Consider the following 19,212-nt stretch of genomic DNA (forward strand, 5'->3'; position numbering starts at 1 on the left):
TCAGCACAACTATATTTGTTTCACCTATATTGCAATAGGCAGTACATGCGCATTAGTAAATGAATTGAAAGGTCATTCTGTTCTACTGTAGCTTAAGAATCAGTGAAATTGTAATTTTTAAAATAATTTTTCATTTTATTTTGGAGCAATTTTTTTATGTCATTTTATTAACTCTGTCCATATTGGGGTTTGGGGGAAGGAGGATTAGTTTCTGCCCCTGGGGGGGCAGAAGGCCTAGGATGGCAAGCGGTGCTGGAGACGGAGAACTTTCTTCACTCATCCCACAGCGGTGACTCCCATGGCTCCTGTCCTGTAGGCCTGGGGCCAGCTCTCTGCTCTGGATGTTGCCTGGGTTTGGCCCAGGCACCCCCGCCCATCATGGGCTAGGTGCTGTACAAACACAGAACAAAAAGATTGTAAGCTCTTTTGGGCAGGGACTATCTAAGTATAAGACAAGAGATAGCTACAGACAGACAGGGGAGTACAAGGAAACATGAGACAATGTTGTCTAAACAGACACAGAGTGGGGAAGGGGAATAGCATACAAGGAACGTAAACAATGTGATTGTGGGAAACGCTATGTAAGTTCCACAATTTTTTTTTTGGGGGGGGGGAGGGAGTGCACACTGCCTGGGTCCCCCAGAGTGGTGGGGGGTGTCTCTCCTGCACAGTTCTGGGTCCAGGCAGGTGCACCAGGATCATAGCCCATTCTAAACTATTACCAACAGGTCCGGCACTTGGGGCCTGATTCAAAGCGCACTGAAGTCCATTGGAATCTTTCCTTGGACTGCAATGAGTTTTTCATAGAGTTTAAGGTTAGAAGGAACCATTAGATCATCTAGTCCAGCGGTTCTCAACCGGTGGTACGCGTACCACCGGTGGTATGCCGAAGAAGGCTGGGTGGTACGCAAGCCGTACCGTGCCGCCGAATCTGCCGCTGGCAGAAGGGCACTCCCACCCACCCTTGCGAAAGTCTGCTGCCGAAAAGGGGAAACGGTGGAAGGGTTTCGACGGAGGGCATTGTTTCCGCCACGGAGCCCGCTGCGAAACCTCGCCCCAAACCCCGGCCTGCCGCGAAACCCCGCCGCAAGCCCCGGCCCGCCACCACCACGAGACCCCCCCCCCCCTTTTTTTCCCGAGTGGTACTCGGATCAGGTACAGTCAGGTCAAGTGGTACTTGACCTGACTGTACCTGACCCGAGTGGTACTCGGGGGAAAAAAAAGGTTGAGAACCGCTGATCTAGTCTGATCTCTTGTCTATCACAAATTATTAAATTTTACCCAGTTAGTCCTGTATGGAACCAAATAATTTGTACTTGGCTAACATGTAGCTTCCACGAAGAAATCCAATCTTGATGTGAAGAGATCATGAGATGGAGAATCCACCGCTTCTCTCAGTAGTTTTGTTCCAATGGTTAAAGAACTGTGCTTAATTTCTAATCTGAATTTGTCTAACTTCAGTTTCCAGCACCGATTCTCGTTAGAACTTTCTCTACTTGTTTAAAGAGCCCTTTAATGCCAGGTATTTTCTCCCTGTGAAGGTAACTATAATCAAGTCACCTCTCAATCTTCTTTCTGATAAACTAAACAGATTGAACTCTTTAAGACTCTCAATTTAAGGCATTTTCTCCAGGCTTCAAATCTTTTTTCTGCACTCTTTCCAATTTTTCAACATATTTTCTAAAATTTGGATACATGAATTGCAAGCAGTATTCCACTATCGGTCTCACCACTGCCATATACAGAGATCACCTCCCTACTCCTACTTACTACTCCCCTATTTATATATCCAAGGAATATACTAGATCTTTTTGTCACAGCATCACACAAGCAGCTCATGATGAGTTGTTTGTCCACTGTGACACCTAAATCCTTTTCAGAGTCACTGCTTTCCAGGATATTGTCCCTCCTTCTATATGTATGGCCTGCATTCTTTGTTCCTAGATATCTAGTTTTGCATTTGGCTGTATTGAAACACATTTTTTTTAATAGGCCCAGATTACTAAGTGATCCAGATCACACTGTATGACAGCTTTGTCCTCTTTAGTTATCACTCTGCCAATCTTTGTCTCATCCACAAATTTTATCAGCAGTGATTTTACATTTTCGTTCAGTTCACCGATGAAAATGTTGAATAGTGTCAGACTTATTCCCTGCAGAACCCAACTAGAAATACCCCCTTCAAATGATTCCTCATTGACAAATACTTTTTGAGACCGGTCAGTCAGTTCTCAAGCCATTTAATACACTCTACTGTACAGTGCTAAATTTTTAATCAGAAAGTCATGTGGTATTAAGTCAAATATCTTACAAAAGTCTAAGTTTATTACCTCTATGCAATTAGTTTTAGCAAACAAATTTATCTCATCAAGAATGAAATCAGGTTTGTTTGACAAGATCTATTTTCCATCAAAACATGTTGATTGCATTAAAAAAATTAAAGGATAGGAATATAATTGTCAATTGAATCCGGTATCAGCTTTTACATTATTGCGCCCTGGATGGCAACATCATTTTGGCATTATTTTGCCTTCTTAAAATGGTTTTGAATTAGACTCTTAAAGCACAGATACACAGCCACCTACTTCTTGAAAACCCTATTATATGCAGCAACAAGCAGGTCGGTCTATGAAACACCCATTTTACATTTTGCAGCTTTAATTCTCTATTCCTATATTTCACATTAGTAAGACTTTCAGATACAGTAGGAGCCACAAGTTAATCAATAACAGACGCAGCTTCATTTAATTAAAAATGTTAATACACTAATGTTAATTATCCTAATGCCAGATAATAAAGAAAGGAAGTAACTTCAACACCTCAAAAACTCTGTTGCCAACACTGAACAATTTTGTACCACACAAGTTAGATATTTATTTGGATCTACTTGTTTCAAATAAAGTTATTCTTCTTGTGGGGAAAAAGTGGGACCTCCATTCCCTCCTCCACAAAAGAGTAGGAGAGATGAGGTTTACTCTACACTGAAAAGTTACATTTACAACTGGCAAAATACTGCTTTAATCTTATATATATAGAACTGCTGGTGCAGCTCTTCCTTCCCTTCCCATAAATTCACAGTGAGGATGTTTATCTTCACAGTGTGAGGTCTAGGATTAGCCAAAGTCTCAAAGAAAGTGAGGAGATTTAAAGGTCAGTTTAACTAGCTCATTCCAATCTTTACTCTTTTCTATATCTCATGAAAATGTCATTGTTTAATAATTGCTACCTCTATAACAGACTCAAGATTATGTCTCTCAACACTTTAAACTTTTAAGCTACATGTTGGATGCAGTACAAATACTTTATTAAGTAAAAAGGAAGTCAATAAAAATTATCACAGAAAAGCAGCTTTTTCTACAAGGAGAAGAAAATTCTAGCTGCTTGTGATGAAACATGGAGAGATTTAGAAAAATAGTATGACGTTAATCTTTTAAATGGAATTGACTGAATGGCATTGTACTCACTATGATCTAAATTTTTCACTTTCAGTGGAATTACACATGAGGTCTGGCCAGAAGTACTGAGAAGAAATGCTAGTCTCTGATACAGTTTAATCTCATTCAAGCAAACACACAATGCTAAAATGAACAAACAGAAGAACTAACTTTACAAGATATTCTGTGATTATGCAACTATGTACCTGAGATCAAAATCAAGCCCCAACAATATGTAAATTGTTTTTGGAGTCCACACGGGTCAGCTTTGCTTAGGTAATATGCCTGCTGCAGTACGTTTGAGTACAACATACTGTTGTACTCAAAACACGATGACTAAAACTGAAGCTCATTATGTCAGCCTAGTGATTTCACAGTTCATGGTTATGAGGAGAATCAGGCATGGGTTCTGAGATCCGTCCCTTGCTCCCTGCCAGTCAGCACGAGGAATGCTACAGGATCAGTGGGAGCAATACTGGCCCCATTTAAGTCACAGGGAGTTTTGCTATTGACTTTAGTGGAGCCAGAATTTTACCCAATGTGTTTATCTTATAAGTAAGCTTCCTACCTCTTTTGGCAGATGTCTTCTACATTGATTGCCTATGAAGATGACAAAATGAAGTTTACTGTTACAGCAAAGAAAGGATGGAAATGAAGGAGGAAAATAAGAGAAAGGGGTTGGGAAAGACCTCTGATTTAGAGGACAGCACTGACAATAAATTACACTATTAGGCGTAGGATAGATAATTCAGAGGTAGAATTCCTTTCCACTTTAACAAGGCTCAGAGGGTACTGAGTTGGTAAAAGAACCAGGTCTCTAGTGCGTGAGCTAGGAATAATGATTAAATATTCCATCATCTGTTGCAACTCATATTAGAGACTGAGTATTGAAAGCCATCATAGGGAACTCTCTGAGCAAAAATGCAGATGGCCTGTTTGCTTCTGCTCCAGACCTTGTCTTGCTGTGAACCCTAGACCCTAACTTCTCACTCCAGTTCATCTTCGACTCCACTACTTGCAATCCCAACTGAATCTTGGTGCCTGATCCTGACTTCCTGGTATCCCGACCCCGACCCCACTATGCATGTCCTGACCGCAACTTGGTAACCACCGGTACACAAAAGCCACCTATGGCTCAGCCCTGAAAACCAGATTTGTCAAGTGCCATCTCACATCACTTTATTTTCTGTATTTATTATTCTTAACCTGAAATCAGTATTAGTGAAATCAGGGTGAAGTCTGAGGGCAACGGAGAAGATGGTGACAAGCTCAGCCTCACCTTCCTCCAAAATACCACTCTAATATCACTGGACCACCAGACCCACTGATAAGGTAGGGAACATTGCAAAAATGAGTCACCACTCAGAGATTAAATGCTGTGCTGAAGTCCAGAGTTGAGCACTTCCTATTCTACTGCAGGAGGCTCTTGAGTTCAGCCACACTGCCTCAGAGGGAACTGACAATGAGGACAGTATCTGAACTAACAGTTGCAAAGGGGATAGGAGAATAAAAACAGGAGAGTCCATCTGGGGGGCTGAGAGAGCAAAAAGAAAAGTGGAAACTAATTATCAAAATTCAGAGAAAGTCACATTCCTTTATTTCTCATATTCCTCCAATATCCCGAGCAGTTAGGAATAAGTACTTCAGGCTGCCTTTCAGAGATATGGCAGCACCAGCTGAAATTAAACCGCTATTCAAGCTTCCAAATAGGAAAAAAAAATTAGCCTCTGAAGCATAAATTGTCACCTGAAGTAGCAGGAGGCAGAGCTAGTAAAAAAGTAGAGGAGCAGGGCATAATTATATTTATACATTTTAAGTTATTTTATTAGAAATTTTCAACATGTATCTCAGCGGTTATCTTAGGAACTGAGCCAAAAGGCTACTAAGACTAGGACACAGTAATTACATATCAACATAACATATATAGCTGCTCATTATCAGTAGGTAAAAAGATCAGAATCCTACTGATTTATTTTCTAACAAAAGATCCACATCTCTTATCCTAGGCTAGACTGCTTCATTCATCGTGACAGGTCCACATATTAATTATGCCTTTTTTCAAGGATTGACAATTTTATCTAATATTTCATAGTGTTTTTTCCCCCAAGGTCAAGGAAATATCAATCTGATAAGTTCCTTCACACAGTGAGGGTATTGAAACTTTGTACCAATGACCCATGATACAAAGTCTGACTATGAAGAATGCAACTTCTAGAAAATTTGTCTGATACTTTATTTGGATAAGTGGTTCGAAAGACATATCTAAAGTAGTATTAGTCCTCACTTTCAGTATCTCTCCTAACGGATGTGAGATTGTGCTCAAGAATATTTGAACTTTTCTACATTCCCATAACAAATCCCAGCTTCATGCACTTATTTGTCAAAACTAACATGTATTTTGTGCAGCCTTGCTAGGATGATTAAATTGATGAGAAGTAGTCTCAGTCTTGCACTGATTTATATGATTTTTGTTTGTACATAACTATCACTCCATTGTTGCACTGAGTACTGTACATTCAAGTTTTCCTCCCATTTAGTTTTAGTTCTCCTTTCCAGCCCTTTGTTTATATTAAATTAGTAACTTTTTAAAAACTAGAACCATCAGTAGCTATGGAACTTTGAGTTAAATTTTGGCTCACCAGAAAACCTAGACTTCATCTCCTCCATAATAAAATGTGTAAGTTGGAGAAACCTGTGAAAGATCTAGGGACATGATAGCTGGCTTTAGCTGCTTCAAGGAAAGAGGAGTCTGTTATATAGACCCTGAACTGTCATAATTCCTAGCTCATCCCACTGCAAGAAATGACTGCCTTCAGGACTTTCACCCATATATGGACTGTGAAACAGAATCCACAGGGGAGAGATTCCCTGGGACTTTAAGACTTTAAATTCAGATTGCATGGGTTGTGTGAACAGCATTGTATTTTATGAGGCCTCAATTCCTCCTAGGGATCAGATCAAAAGATATGTCTTAGTGCCTATGGGCTAATTAGTTCACAAGCTATTTTATGAAGTGAAGAATCCTTGTTCTCCTGAAGCTACATTGTCATAAGCATTATAAACTGGGCCACAGTCAGCTTAAGAGATGGCACTTCCAACCCCCGCCCTTTTCATGAGGTAGAAGAGTTATTTTTAGACTTACTCTGGGTGTTTTATCTTTCCTTATGAATAAATTCTATCTATCCTCTGGAACAATTTATCAAGGATATCTGCAGAAGACTCTGAAAACAAAGACATTTGGGAAGAACATTCATTTTAATTACACTGATATGTCTGATTAATGAAAGAGGTAAGTGGGCCAATTTGTCTATATTAGTCCTATCTTGCTCTGTAATGGGATGACATTGTTCAAAGTTAATTGGGATTCCTTTCTTGTGAACCATATTCCAAGTATTTAAACTTATCTAGAGTAAATCACTCATCTGTTCCATAATCTCTTCTCTCAATGAAAATACTAGATTTCTCCCAATTTATTCTCAGACCTGAATGCCGGACACTCCTTATAAACAGCAACGCTCATTGGAGCACTTTGTTGAATCTGAAGCATAAAGTAGAAAAATCTGCAATAAGGTATTACATCCCTTTCTTTACCAAGTTGGAACCTCCCTCTCAATGGGACATTTCACATTAAATGAGCCAAGGTCTCTCTAAAAATTGGAATAGAAGGGGTGAAAGAGAACTACCCTGGAGGATACCTTTAAGAGAGAAAATGCCTCTACTATTAATGAATTGGCAGACTCTTGCTTTTGCTCCATAGTATAATGTGTTCAGCTAGTGAACAGGACCACACTAGTAAGATGAACAGCCTTTTCAAATTCTCAGTCCTGGACAAATTCTGATAGGTCACAGATGATTATTTCTGGAAGACGTCTCTTAACCCATCAGTATTTTAGCTACTATTTTGAAGTCATTTAGAAGGGAAAATGGGGAATAAAATGACAAGGTGGAGATCTCTCTCAGATTTAAATACAAATGATATGGCTCCTCTTAGGACGTGAACCTTCCTCAAAGGCTTCACAATATGTTACTGAAAGTAAAAGTGGCAGTTTGTGTTTTAAAAATAATTAAATCATAAGTCAGCTCACGCCTAAGGCTTTTTATCTTTCCATTGGGAATATGGTATCCCTGAATTCACTTTCTGAGGCTGGCCAATGTGGCTTATTGCTAATTAGGTGGGGGAAGATTTAATCGGTTAAAATATACTTGAATTCCCACCACTGTAGTTGTTCAAGATCACAGATCACTATATAAAACAATAATATTGCATATATCTTGGTGGGATCTGCTGTCAGCATATTAAGTTTGAAGTATTAGCTTTGCTACAAAATCTCTATTTGACACTTTGGCCAAACTTTATTTCTATATTCATATACCCTCTACCTCAAGATCCTTCACAACACTTCAGGTTAATATGAGATTTAATTCTAGCTTTACAGAATTCTCTCATGCTCTGCATTGGCCCAATTTAGATTTCAAGCACAAAGCAACTTCCACAAATATTTTAAGTGTTGAAAACTCAATAGGAATTCTCCTACAGAGAATTTAAATGCCTCCTAGCATATGCCCACTGTACGAATCTCTAAGTAGTTTGCCTTCATGAAGATTTCATTATGCTCCTTTAACAATGTAAGGAAATTCACTTTCCCTAAAAAAGTTATATCTCACTGCAGAAAAGTTGATTGCCATCAATTATCATTTGTGTAGCATTGATATGTTCAGCTTTGGACAGTAAAACAAAAATCCTGCCCTGAAAAGCCTAGGAGCTAAAAAATTAAATCTAAAATTATTTAGAGAGAATTCTAGAGCATATTGGGCAATTTATTGGAATTATACACCCTCTACATGTCTCTTTTGCATTATCTTAAGCAATTTATTGTTGGAGAGAAAAAATAATCTGTATTCTTTTATAGTGGGATTTTATATTAGGACACAACAGATGTCAGATACCCATCAAGAAAGTAAGCTCTGAGGGACAGATATGTTATGTGCTTGAAGAGTGAGTAGCACAAGGGATAGACAATGACTGGTGGTGCTACCACAATACAAACAACAACAAAAAATAAGAATAAGTAAATAAGCCAATTTCCTCTGTATTCAATTTGAGTGTTACCTTTCTTTGAAATTTTAGATGTTTTTATTGTCTAATTCAATTTAAATGTCCTCTAGTGTACAAATGATGATTCTGAAGAGTGACTAATGTGAAGATTTTCTAGATAAAAATCACAATTCAGCACTTAAATGTCAGCGTAGTCTTTTCTGAATACAAATGTCATAGGTTATAACCCTCAAACATCTACTATAAATTCTTGTTTGTTTTCACACACCATGAACAATATAGTAACTCCCCCCAAGAGAGAGCTGAGAGACATACAGGCTCTGTCAAAGATCGTTTGAAGCAGGATGTCCCATGATCAAATAGGTGTGTTTCCCAGAGGGCAATACCTTCTCTTGTTTAGTATATTTTTAAAAATCATCAGAGCTATAGCATTAAAATGATCACATCCTAGTTCTATTGTGATAGGCCCAGCACTACTTACAACGTCCTGGTGTCCAGGGAACTTCCTGCAGCACACCTGAAATGTCCTGGGTTTTTAGTATTTATAATTTTTTTTGATAAAATAAGTGTTTGTTCAAGATGAACCATTATATTGAGTAAGCCCTTCTCTGTGGTTACCAGGAACAAACAGTCCAGTGGAAAAAATGTTACTAACCTTCTGTAACTGTTGTTCTTCCAGATGTGTTGCTCATGTCCATTCGAAGTAGGTATGTGCGTGCCGCATGCACAGTTCGCCAGAAGGTTTTTCCCCTCCTTGTACCCATAGGATTGGCGCTAGTGTCCCCTGGAGTCGTGCCTTCATGGCACCCTATATAGGGCCCTGCTGACCCTCTGCCTCTTCAGTTCCTTCTTGCCGGTTGGCTCTGAGAGATGGGCAGGCGGGTGAGTCTTGGAATGGACATGAGCAACACATGTCAAATAACAACAGTTACAGAAGGTTAGTAATCGTTTTTCTTGAAGTGCTTGCTCATGTCAATTCCAAGTAGGTGATTCCCAAGCTAAACCGTAGGAGGAGGGGTAGGCGTTCAAAGATCTGCTGATTGAAGCACTGCTCTACCAAAAGGTGGCATCATGTCTGGCATGCTGGGTAATAGCATAGTGAGTGGTAAAAGTGTGAATGGATGACCAGGTCCCCGTTTTACAAATGTCCTGGATCAGAACCTGGCCCAGGAATGCTGCACGGGACGCTTGCATCCTCCTGGAATGGGCTGTTATCGCCAGGGCAGGTACATGTGCCAACTTGTAACAAGTCCTGATACATGAAGTGATCCATGACAAAATCCATGAAGAAATAGGTAGCCGCTTCATTATTTCTGCTACTGCTACAAAGAGCTGGGTTGTTTTCCTGAATGGTTTGGTTCTTTCAATGTAAAAGGCCAAGGCATGCTTGACATCCAGCGAATGCAGTCTATGCTCCCGACTCTTAGCGTGAGGTTAAGGATAGAAAACCAAAAGGAATATATCCTGGTTTGCATGGAACTGGGAAACCACCTTTGGAAGGAAATCTGGGTGAGAGTGAAGTTGAAACTTAAACTTGAAGAAAATTGTATAGGGTAGTTCTGATGTGAGCACCAATACCTTCCTGGTGGAAATTATGGCAACTAGGAAGGCCACCTTCCAGGATAGGTAGAAAAACAAGCACATTGCTAGAGGTTCAAATGGTGATCCCATCAGCCTTAAGAGAACAAAGTTCAGATCCTATTTGGGAACTGGCAAGTGCATACGTGGGTACAGAGTGTACAAATCTTTTAGGGAACACCCAACCAATGGGTTAGCAAAGATAGCAACCTGCTATCCCAGAATGGAATGCTGAAATGGCCGCTAGGCAGATTTTAATTGATGACACAAATATAGCCCTTGTTGCTTGAGATGTAGCAAATAGTCCAGAATCGTCAGAACTGATGCCAATGTGGGCTGGGTGTCCTTTTGGGAATCCCAGACCAAAAACCTCTTCCACTTACCTAGGAAAGTGGCCCTAGTGGAGGGTTTCCTACCGCCGAGGAGGACCTCCTTAACCAGTTCCAAACATGCTAGCTCCAGGGATTCAGCCATGGAGCTTCCATGCCATGAGGTGTAGTGACTCAAGGCTGGGATGTTGGAAGTTGCAATGCTCCTGAGAAATCAGATCAGTGAGTAGAGGAAGAAATATTGAGGTGTCCACCAAGAGATCAAGAAGTGTGGTGTACCCATGCTAGCGAAGCCAAGCAGAGGCTATCAGAATCACAGCAGACTTTTCCTGCCTGATCTTCAACAGGACTCTGTGGATGAGCGGGGTAGGTGGGAAGGTGTAGAACAGTTGGCCAATCCACGGTATGAGGAAGGCTTCCATGATGGACCTCGGGCTGTGATTCTGGAAGGAGCAGAACCGCAGGCACTTCCTGTCGAGTCTTGTGGCGAATAAGTCCATGTGGAGAACACCCCACCGATGGAAGACACTGCTCAACACATCTGAGCAGATCAACCACTCATGACTGAGGAAGGACCTGCTGAGGCTGTCTGCCAGTGCATTCTGAGCTCCAGGCAGGTAGGATGCTTCCAAATGTCCTGATCGAGCAATGCAGAAGCCCCATAGTCTGTGGGCTTCCTGGCACAGGGGTTAGGAGCGAGCTCCACCCTGTCTGTTTATATAAAACATTGCTGTTGTATTGTCTGTTAGGACTGATACTATCTTGCCCTTTAGATGACCTTGGAAGGCTTGGCAAGCCAGGCGCACTACCCTCAGCTAACCTCACACTGATGTGAATTAAGAGCTCTGCCTGGGACCAAAGACTTTGGGTCCTCAGCTCTCCTAGGTGATGAGCTCCCCAACCCAAAGCTGAGGCATCTGTCACCACACATAGTGAGGGGTGGGGTGCCGAAAAGGGGACTCCTCCACATATAATGTGAGGGTTGCACCACTAGTCTAGGGTCTCTAACACCAAAAGGGAGGAGCGAGACTACCTTGTTCATGTTGTTCTGAGCTGGATGGTAAACCAAGGCTAACCACACTTGTAATGGCCTGTGGCATAGTCTTACAATAACAACGTAAGTGCATGCCACCATGTGCTCCAGCAACTTTAGGTAATTCTGAGTGGTATGGGGATAACATTTTAAATCTTCTATGATGTCCCGAAGAGCCAGAAAACAAGCTTCACAGTCCAGCACTGCCCTGATGAATTATATCCACTGGGCGGGCGTGAGTGTCGACTTCTGTTTGTTGCTCATAAAGCCCAACTTGTCGAAGGTAGACTTTATTAGCCTCACATCCGCCTGCACCTGAGCTCTGGTGCATTCTTTGACTAACCAGTAGTTGAGGTAAGGATACACTTGTACTCTCCATTTCTCAAAAATGCCACGACTATCACCATGCATTTGGTGAATACCCAAGGGGCTGCATACAGACCAAAGGGCAGGAACATAAACTGGTAATAGGTCTGACTGACTACAGATCGGAGAAACCCAGGAAGATGACTATGTAGAAGTATGCATCTTTCAAGTTGCGGGCAGCATACCAATTGCCCAGATCCAGAGATGGAACGATGAAGGCCAAGGAGACCATGCGGAATCTTAGCTTCTTCATGAATCTGTTGAGGTTTCACAGGCAGAGAATGGAACGAAATCTGCCTTTGGCTCTTAGGATTAGGAAATAATCGGAGTAAAATCCCTTTCCCCTTAGCTCCCAAGAGACCTCTTCCATTGTTCCTATTCTCAGAAGAGCTTGCACCTCTTGCTGAAGAAGTAGCTCATGAGAGCGGTGGTCCCTGAAGAGGGATGGGAAGGCAGGAGAGATGAAAATTGGAGTGAGTATCCCAATTTCACTGTGCATAGGATCAGACATGATTTGGGACCATGCATGGTAGAAGTGGGATAGTCAGTCCAAAAATAAAAGGGGGGTGGATCTGAGACACTGACTGGTGCACCATCCTCAGGCAGAACCTCAAAAGTTTTGCTTGGACCCTGCGGATTGCCTTGCTTGTCCAGAGCCCTGGTTAGATGGTTATGAGGTCATCCTCCTGTTCTTTCTGCCTCTTCTGAGATTGGGATCCTGCCTTGGCTGGCCTTAGTAGAACCAAGACATGGGCTGCTGCTTGAAATGTTTCCTCTGGAGTGCCAGTTATGCAAACACAGTGACTTTAGCATGGCTCGTGAATCTTTCAGGCTCTGCAGCTTGGAGTCAGTTTGAAATGAGAACAAGGCTGGGTCTGCAAATGGTAGGTCCTGGATTGTTAGCTGGACCTTGTGCAGGAGGTTTGCAGCCAGGAGCTCCTTCTTATGGCTACCCCCAAAGCCATAGTCTGAGCTGCTACATCTGCCTCGTCTTGGGCCACCTGAAGCCGGGTCTTTGTCACCACTTTACCCTCCTTCACCATGGCAGTGAATTCAGTCCTGAAGTCTGGTGGTACTGACTCCATGAATTTTTCCATGGACTGCTAGGAATTCAAAGCATAGCTGCTGAGGATGGCCTGTTGATTTGCAATCTGAAATTGGAGCCCCTGGTGGAGCACATCTTCCTTCCAAAGAGCTCCAACTTCTTGGCATCCTTACCCTTTGGCATGGGGCCTCATTGACCTTGCTTCTCATGCTCATTGGCAGCTGCCACCACAAGTGAAACTGGAGGAAGGTGGGTGTAGAAGTACTCGTGGTCTTTTGAAGGCACAAAGTACTTTCTCTCTACCTTCTCTGCAGGAGGTAGAGAGGCAGGTGCTTGTCACAAGGACTTTGTGGTCTCTCAGATAGTCAATTAGTGACAGAGCAACTGTAGAGGGACCCCTCTGGGTCCAGAATGTCCACTATAGGGTCTGCTCCATCTACAACCTTCAAGCCCGGAGGCCCATATTCTGGGCCACCATGCAAAGTAGCTCCTCGTGGTCATGGGGAGCATGATCTCGCCATATGGCAGGTTTGCCCTTTGACGGCACCACGGTCTTCTCGGTGCCGGTTCTTGGTCCCAGTCCCACTTCGGTGGGAGCAGTGGGACTGTATCCTCAAGAAGCTCCCTCGCATCCTCAAATGTTTCAGGCATGGAGGGAAGCTGTAACTCCTCCTCTTGTCTGTCTCCGTGCGGGTTTGTGGCTTAAATGTCCCGACGTGGATCGCACCTTGCTCAAGCCCTTGCGCGCCGATGACCTTCGCACTGGTGAGCAACTCCTGCCCGTCTTTTTCTGCTTCTTGCACTGCACTGGGGAATGGGAACAGGGCCATGTCTCTCCATGCATCAAGTCTTTCGGTGCCAGGGAGGCATGCCAGTGCCGGAAATCTCTCAGTGTGGAGTCCTGCCTCTGCGCTGCTTCCCTTACCGATGCTGGCACACTTCGCAAGGAAAGTGAAAAGTCTCTGGTCCACCAGGCCCTGCTCCATGGATGGAGGGCTGATTCCATTAACAGGAATTTAAATCTCTGGCTCCTTCCTTTTGGGTTCTAGGGCAGAAGCCTCTACAAATCTTACAACAATCCCGCTGGCAAGACTCTCATAAGCACTTCAGGCAGGATGAGTGAGGATCGTCCCTGGGCATAGGCTTCTTACAGGACCCACAGGGCTCGAAGCCAGGCATGCTGCACCCCAAGATGGGGAGAGGGAAACAAAACCGATAAGCAGTAACTATCCTACTCTAAAATTATACTACTAATTAACAACTTTTTACAGCTATTTTACAGGTACTCCTAGGAGAACAATGGCAAAGCAAATGCAAACCAAAAGCAAGGTTCCAGCAACTGTCACAGGCTGTAAGAAGGAACTGAAAAGATGGAGAGTCAGCAGGGACCTATATAGGGTGCCATGAAGGCATGACTACAGTGGGCACTAGAGACAACCCTATGGGTACCACTAGGGGAAAAACCTTCTGGCGAACTGTGCATGCGGCACGCACACACCTACTTGGAATTGACATGAGCAAGCACTTGAAGAAGAATTAACAGTCAGTGTGATAAACTGTTTGGAGTGGAGTGAAAAAAAAAGTTGAGTAAGTGTATATAGTATACCATTAAGGCTCTTTTGATCAAAGTGAATGTTAATTACACTTGTTCAATGTTTCACTATAAATTTATTCAGAATACTGAGAGAGAAGGTGGGCCAATAAATGATATTACCTTACCCACCTTGTCTCTCTAATATCCTGGGACTGACACAGCTACAACAACACTGCATACATTCAGAACACTAAGTAAAAGGAAAAAAAAGTATTTCACTTCAAATAATACGCTTCGGTTGTTACTGAATCAGAAAAAGGCATACTGACACCAGCTTGCATTTTTTAAAGGCCTTTTGTATGACTATTTTGTAACTCTGAAAAATGTTGCCACAGAAGTGTCCTGGTTTTTGACTTTGAAAATATGGTCATTTTGCACCTTGTTAAATTTTTGTTATCATTATATACATATTGCTATGACAACTGTCACCTTGAACACACTGGATTTTATCCTAATTTTCTAAAGCATTTCAAACATTAGCCTATGCCATTTATTAAACTGTAACAACCACCCCACTTCTTTTTCTCTGGAGCACCAACCCCTTTCCATCTCTGCCAAAGAACAGGGGTGAAAATCTAAATTCTCCAAAACCTTAAAGGGGTCAATTATGGAGCGTGCATTAAGAAGTCCCCTATCTACTCTTATGATAGAAATACCTCCCCTAGGAGTGCAATTTGCTGTTTTGGCTTCATAAGTTTATCAGTTAGTAGCTTGGGACTTAATGATCAACATGATGGTCAATTTACTTCCTCTCTCATTAGTTTCCCATTAAGAATAATAGTTCATAACTCTGCAGTACCATATAATTAATATGCAAAAAAACTTATTTGTGAAGCATCTAGGGTTGCCACATACATAGTATACAAATACATGACACAAAGCCATAAGATCATAGAAATGAAAAATTCACACAGCTAACAGTACATACCCTCTTCTCCTCCATCCACTGGCACAAACCTTAACATTACCACCAAACTACTATACATCACAGACTGCATACCACAGCCTCAATCTGCCCTCCTGCATACATGCCTTTACCAAACTACTCCCTCTCAACGCTGAATTGTGGCTGTTTGGTGTAGTAGTGTGTTGTATTGGGAGGGGGTAGTTTGGTAAAGGAGGTGATAGAAAGCTGGCACCTGTAGGGGGCAGAGTTAAGGCTGCAGTGAATAGTATGTGGGGCATGGCAGTTATAGTAATGTTAAGGTGTGTACATTTTTTTTGATTGGAGGGAGAAAGGATGCTGTTTCTAAGTAATATATAGCTCGCGTGGGATTTGTGAAAACACCTTCCCCTTAAATATCAATTGGCAATTTTGTTGGAAAAGACATGGCGAATACATCCTCTCTTATAATCTACTTCCATTAAGGTTTTGCAATTATTATTCTTTTTTAAACTTTTACATACAAGTCAGAGGTTATGGGGCACAAAGGAAAAGTCATTTGGGACTGGTTCTCTAGCAGGAGGAAGCTACTCCTATTCCCTATTCCCAAAGCTATGAACATTTCCACTGACTTCAATGTTGCTGCTTCAGCTGCACAAACAAGTAATAAATAAAATGAAGCTGTTTCAATGTGAGCTTCATCTAGGATGGGGGACAGGTTAACCATATTTGCCAAATGAAACATTAGAATGGCACAGTCAGCAGATAGAACTTTCTATTTTTTAAATTCTAAGAGCATAATACTAACAAAGAATTTAATACAAACAACAAGTAGCATTATATGAATAATTCACAGTAAATAATTTGAATCAGCCTCTTTCTGTTCAAGAATCCTTCATAAACATCTTATAACTTTATTGATTTTCTTAGCTGTTCGAAATTATTCACCAAATACTTTCCGCTAAAATTTCCTGGTCTATAGATTGCTGGTGATCAGTTAATTTCACAAATTCAATATAGTAAATGCAGTATGGTCTGGTTAGTTTGGACTGGACATAGAGATCACATATAGTAACATTTCAACCAGGTAATGGAACAGAGACTGCACATTTTGTGATGGTTGATTATCTTTAGTAATCACCAAGATGAGGTCAGCTTTGCTTCATTACTACTGAAGAATGTGGTGACGCACATATTAAGTGGACTATCTCACTGCAAGTACATGATACAGGTGCTCCATGATCTACATTGATTGCCTATTGTCTTCAAGTGAGTTTAAGATATAGCTTTTGACTTATAAAGTCTTAAATAGCCTGGGACCTGCCTACTTAAGGGATCACCTCTGTCCAGTAGAATGTACAGATTGTAGCTGTGGTCACTGGAGGTGTATGCGCTATATTCCCTCCAATCTAAATGGGTGAGGGCTCCTGGCAGAATATTTTCCATGGAAGTCCCCTCAGCTATACCATCCACTTTCCTCTTGGTCAAAAGGAACACCATTAGTCAAATATGAACCAAAAACCTACATAAAACCAAAAACCTAATGAGTTTAACAATGGAAGGATCTGTTAATTTCAAGGAAACTTTCTGAATGTAAATATTAAACTCAAATACATTACAGAATGTCTTCCTTCTTATGGAGCTGGTCGAAAAATGGAAAGTTTTCTCTGATTCTTTTTAAATCAAAATTCAGAAGAATTTGACAAGCTCTATAGCGGATTGAGAAACAGGTCGAATCTTCTGAGAAAATGCTTGCAAAAAAGTTATCCCAATCTTCTCATCTAAACTTCAAGTTTCAATGAAAACTTTGCTTAAAAACATCATAATTCAGCAAGTTTCAATCAAGAAGCACAAGACTCTCTTTCTGCCTCAATATAGTCTACATCAGATGACTAGCCAGCAGGCATCTCCCTACTAGGGCTTTGCTCCTGGATCCATTATTAAATGCCTAAGCAGATTCCAAACCCCTCCACTGAGTTTTATAATTAAAAAACAACCCACTCCAAAAACAAAACAAAAACAAAAAATCCACCTTCATCATTTCAACATGTGGGTCTATAGCTCCTGCACTTGCATGAGCACAACTATGCCACTGACAATCTTAAAGTCAGAACAGGACAGGAGTATACTTTCTTAATCATAACTAAGAGGGATGAGAGAAGCCCATTTTTTCTCTGGATGAGCAGGCATAGACTCTCGAAGTATAAACCAATGATCATCTGTGGCCAGACTTCTACCCAAATTAACTTTTTCCTGCTCAGAACCAGAGGAACTGTGAATCGTACATCACAGGTATTTTGATAGCGAACCTACCTGAAAGTCCTGATCATCTATTCCAAATCTCTCTCTCAGATTGCGGAAAACCATTGGACAATATTCCTTGAATTTGAAATGACTTGGCATGTTTTCTCTGAAATAGAATGAAAAACAGTGAAATTCACATGTATGTTCGACTAAATAACTTAAGACAATAATACTTTAAACTTTTGTACTAATCAGAGACGGAACAGATTTATAGTCTATATCAGGTCAGGATTGTTTCCATACTATTTTCTCTTTTTTATAAACATACACATTGAGCTCAGTAATCAGCTACATAAGAACTGGATGAAGTCTACACATACTCAATTTTGACTAGTCTTAACATCAAAAACTCAAAAACAGTGAAACAATTTTCCCTTTGCCCTACTAATGCTCTCTAGGAGAAACTCTAAATTGGATTATACAAGAATTCAACTATGACACCAAAAAAACCTGAGAAACATCAAAGCTTTTACAAAACATGGACTCCTTTAATGATAGACTATCTTTAAAATCCTATCATTAACCTTACTGTTATACTCTGAAAGAGTAATTGCTGCTACTTCTCTTTGAACTTTGCCACAGATTAGGAAGTACAAAATAATGGAATTATTCCGTTTTCTAGAATATTTTTAACCTTCATCTTTATAAAAGTGCACATGCTATTCTTTTGCATCTGAAACACACAACTAATGTACATTGCTGAAAATAAATGACTGAGTCATTATTTTGCTAAGTCATTCTAATACATTTCCAACTAATTCCATAGTTTATCATATAACAGAATGGGGTAATACTGTGAACATTTTATATGATTTCATATCAGGGATTATAAAAAGGTGAACATTCTTTATTTGGCTTTGAAATACTCCTTATCCCACCCTCAATTCTCATTTATAACTTTTTTTTGTTTATCAAAAATAACTGCACATAGATTTATGCATTTAAAAATACCTAAACAAATATTTTCATCATAAAGAGAACAACCATTTTCTATATATAAAATATTAATGGGTAATATACCATATGGCAAGAGAGTACAACCCAGTAGGCCCTGCTGTTGCTTTTTAGAATATAACAGAGGGTTATGTTTATCACAGGATTAATTTAATCAGCAAAGTTTTACTACAATCCATTGAAAAATAACAGAGTTTATAGAATTTGGTAAAATATCACTGCCAGGAGTTTTATCCCCCTCTACAAAGGATTGTTACTTGCACTTACTTGTTGAAAAGGTGATTGTCCACCTTTATCTTTGAATATGCTTTGAAATCATCTGGCATCAACATAACAGGGATTTGAACATGGCTCAGTTCATTGATCTAGAAGGGGGAGAAAAACATTTTATACACTTTAGCTTTGCTGACACTTTACAAATACCTTCTACACATGATTTAATGTTAAAGACGGTATATTTAGTTTGGTTTAAAACGTGGTAAATTCAGGAAAACAAATTCTAACGCAATTTCAGATTTTTCTGGATGAAAAAATTAATGATATTTTAAAATTACATGCGTCCAGTTTGATCACTAAAAGTGGCATCATTACTTTGAATTATTGTTAAAATGACTGATGCCATTAGTTGCATCTTCA

At 40.7% G+C, this 19,212-nt stretch overlaps 1 protein-coding gene across 1 annotated transcript in view; it reads right to left on the reverse strand.

Moving 5' to 3' along the window:
* PIP4K2A (phosphatidylinositol-5-phosphate 4-kinase type 2 alpha) overlaps positions 1 to 19,212 on the reverse strand; it is a 206,368-nt gene that overhangs the window by 93,304 nt on the left and 93,852 nt on the right. The window contains exons 2-3 of the mRNA XM_067562364.1: positions 18,844 to 18,941; positions 17,632 to 17,728 (exon numbers count right to left, since the gene is read on the reverse strand). Of these exons, the coding sequence (XP_067418465.1) occupies positions 17,632 to 17,728; positions 18,844 to 18,941 (195 nt within the window). The remainder of the gene's footprint in view (positions 1 to 17,631; positions 17,729 to 18,843; positions 18,942 to 19,212) is intronic.

This window comes from Emydura macquarii, unplaced genomic scaffold (assembly GCF_026122565.2).
Source record: "Emydura macquarii macquarii isolate MOO-44397 ecotype Brisbane River unplaced genomic scaffold, CSIRO-AGI_Emac_v2 contig_2422, whole genome shotgun sequence".
In the NCBI taxonomy this organism is placed as follows: domain Eukaryota; kingdom Metazoa; phylum Chordata; order Testudines; family Chelidae; genus Emydura; species Emydura macquarii.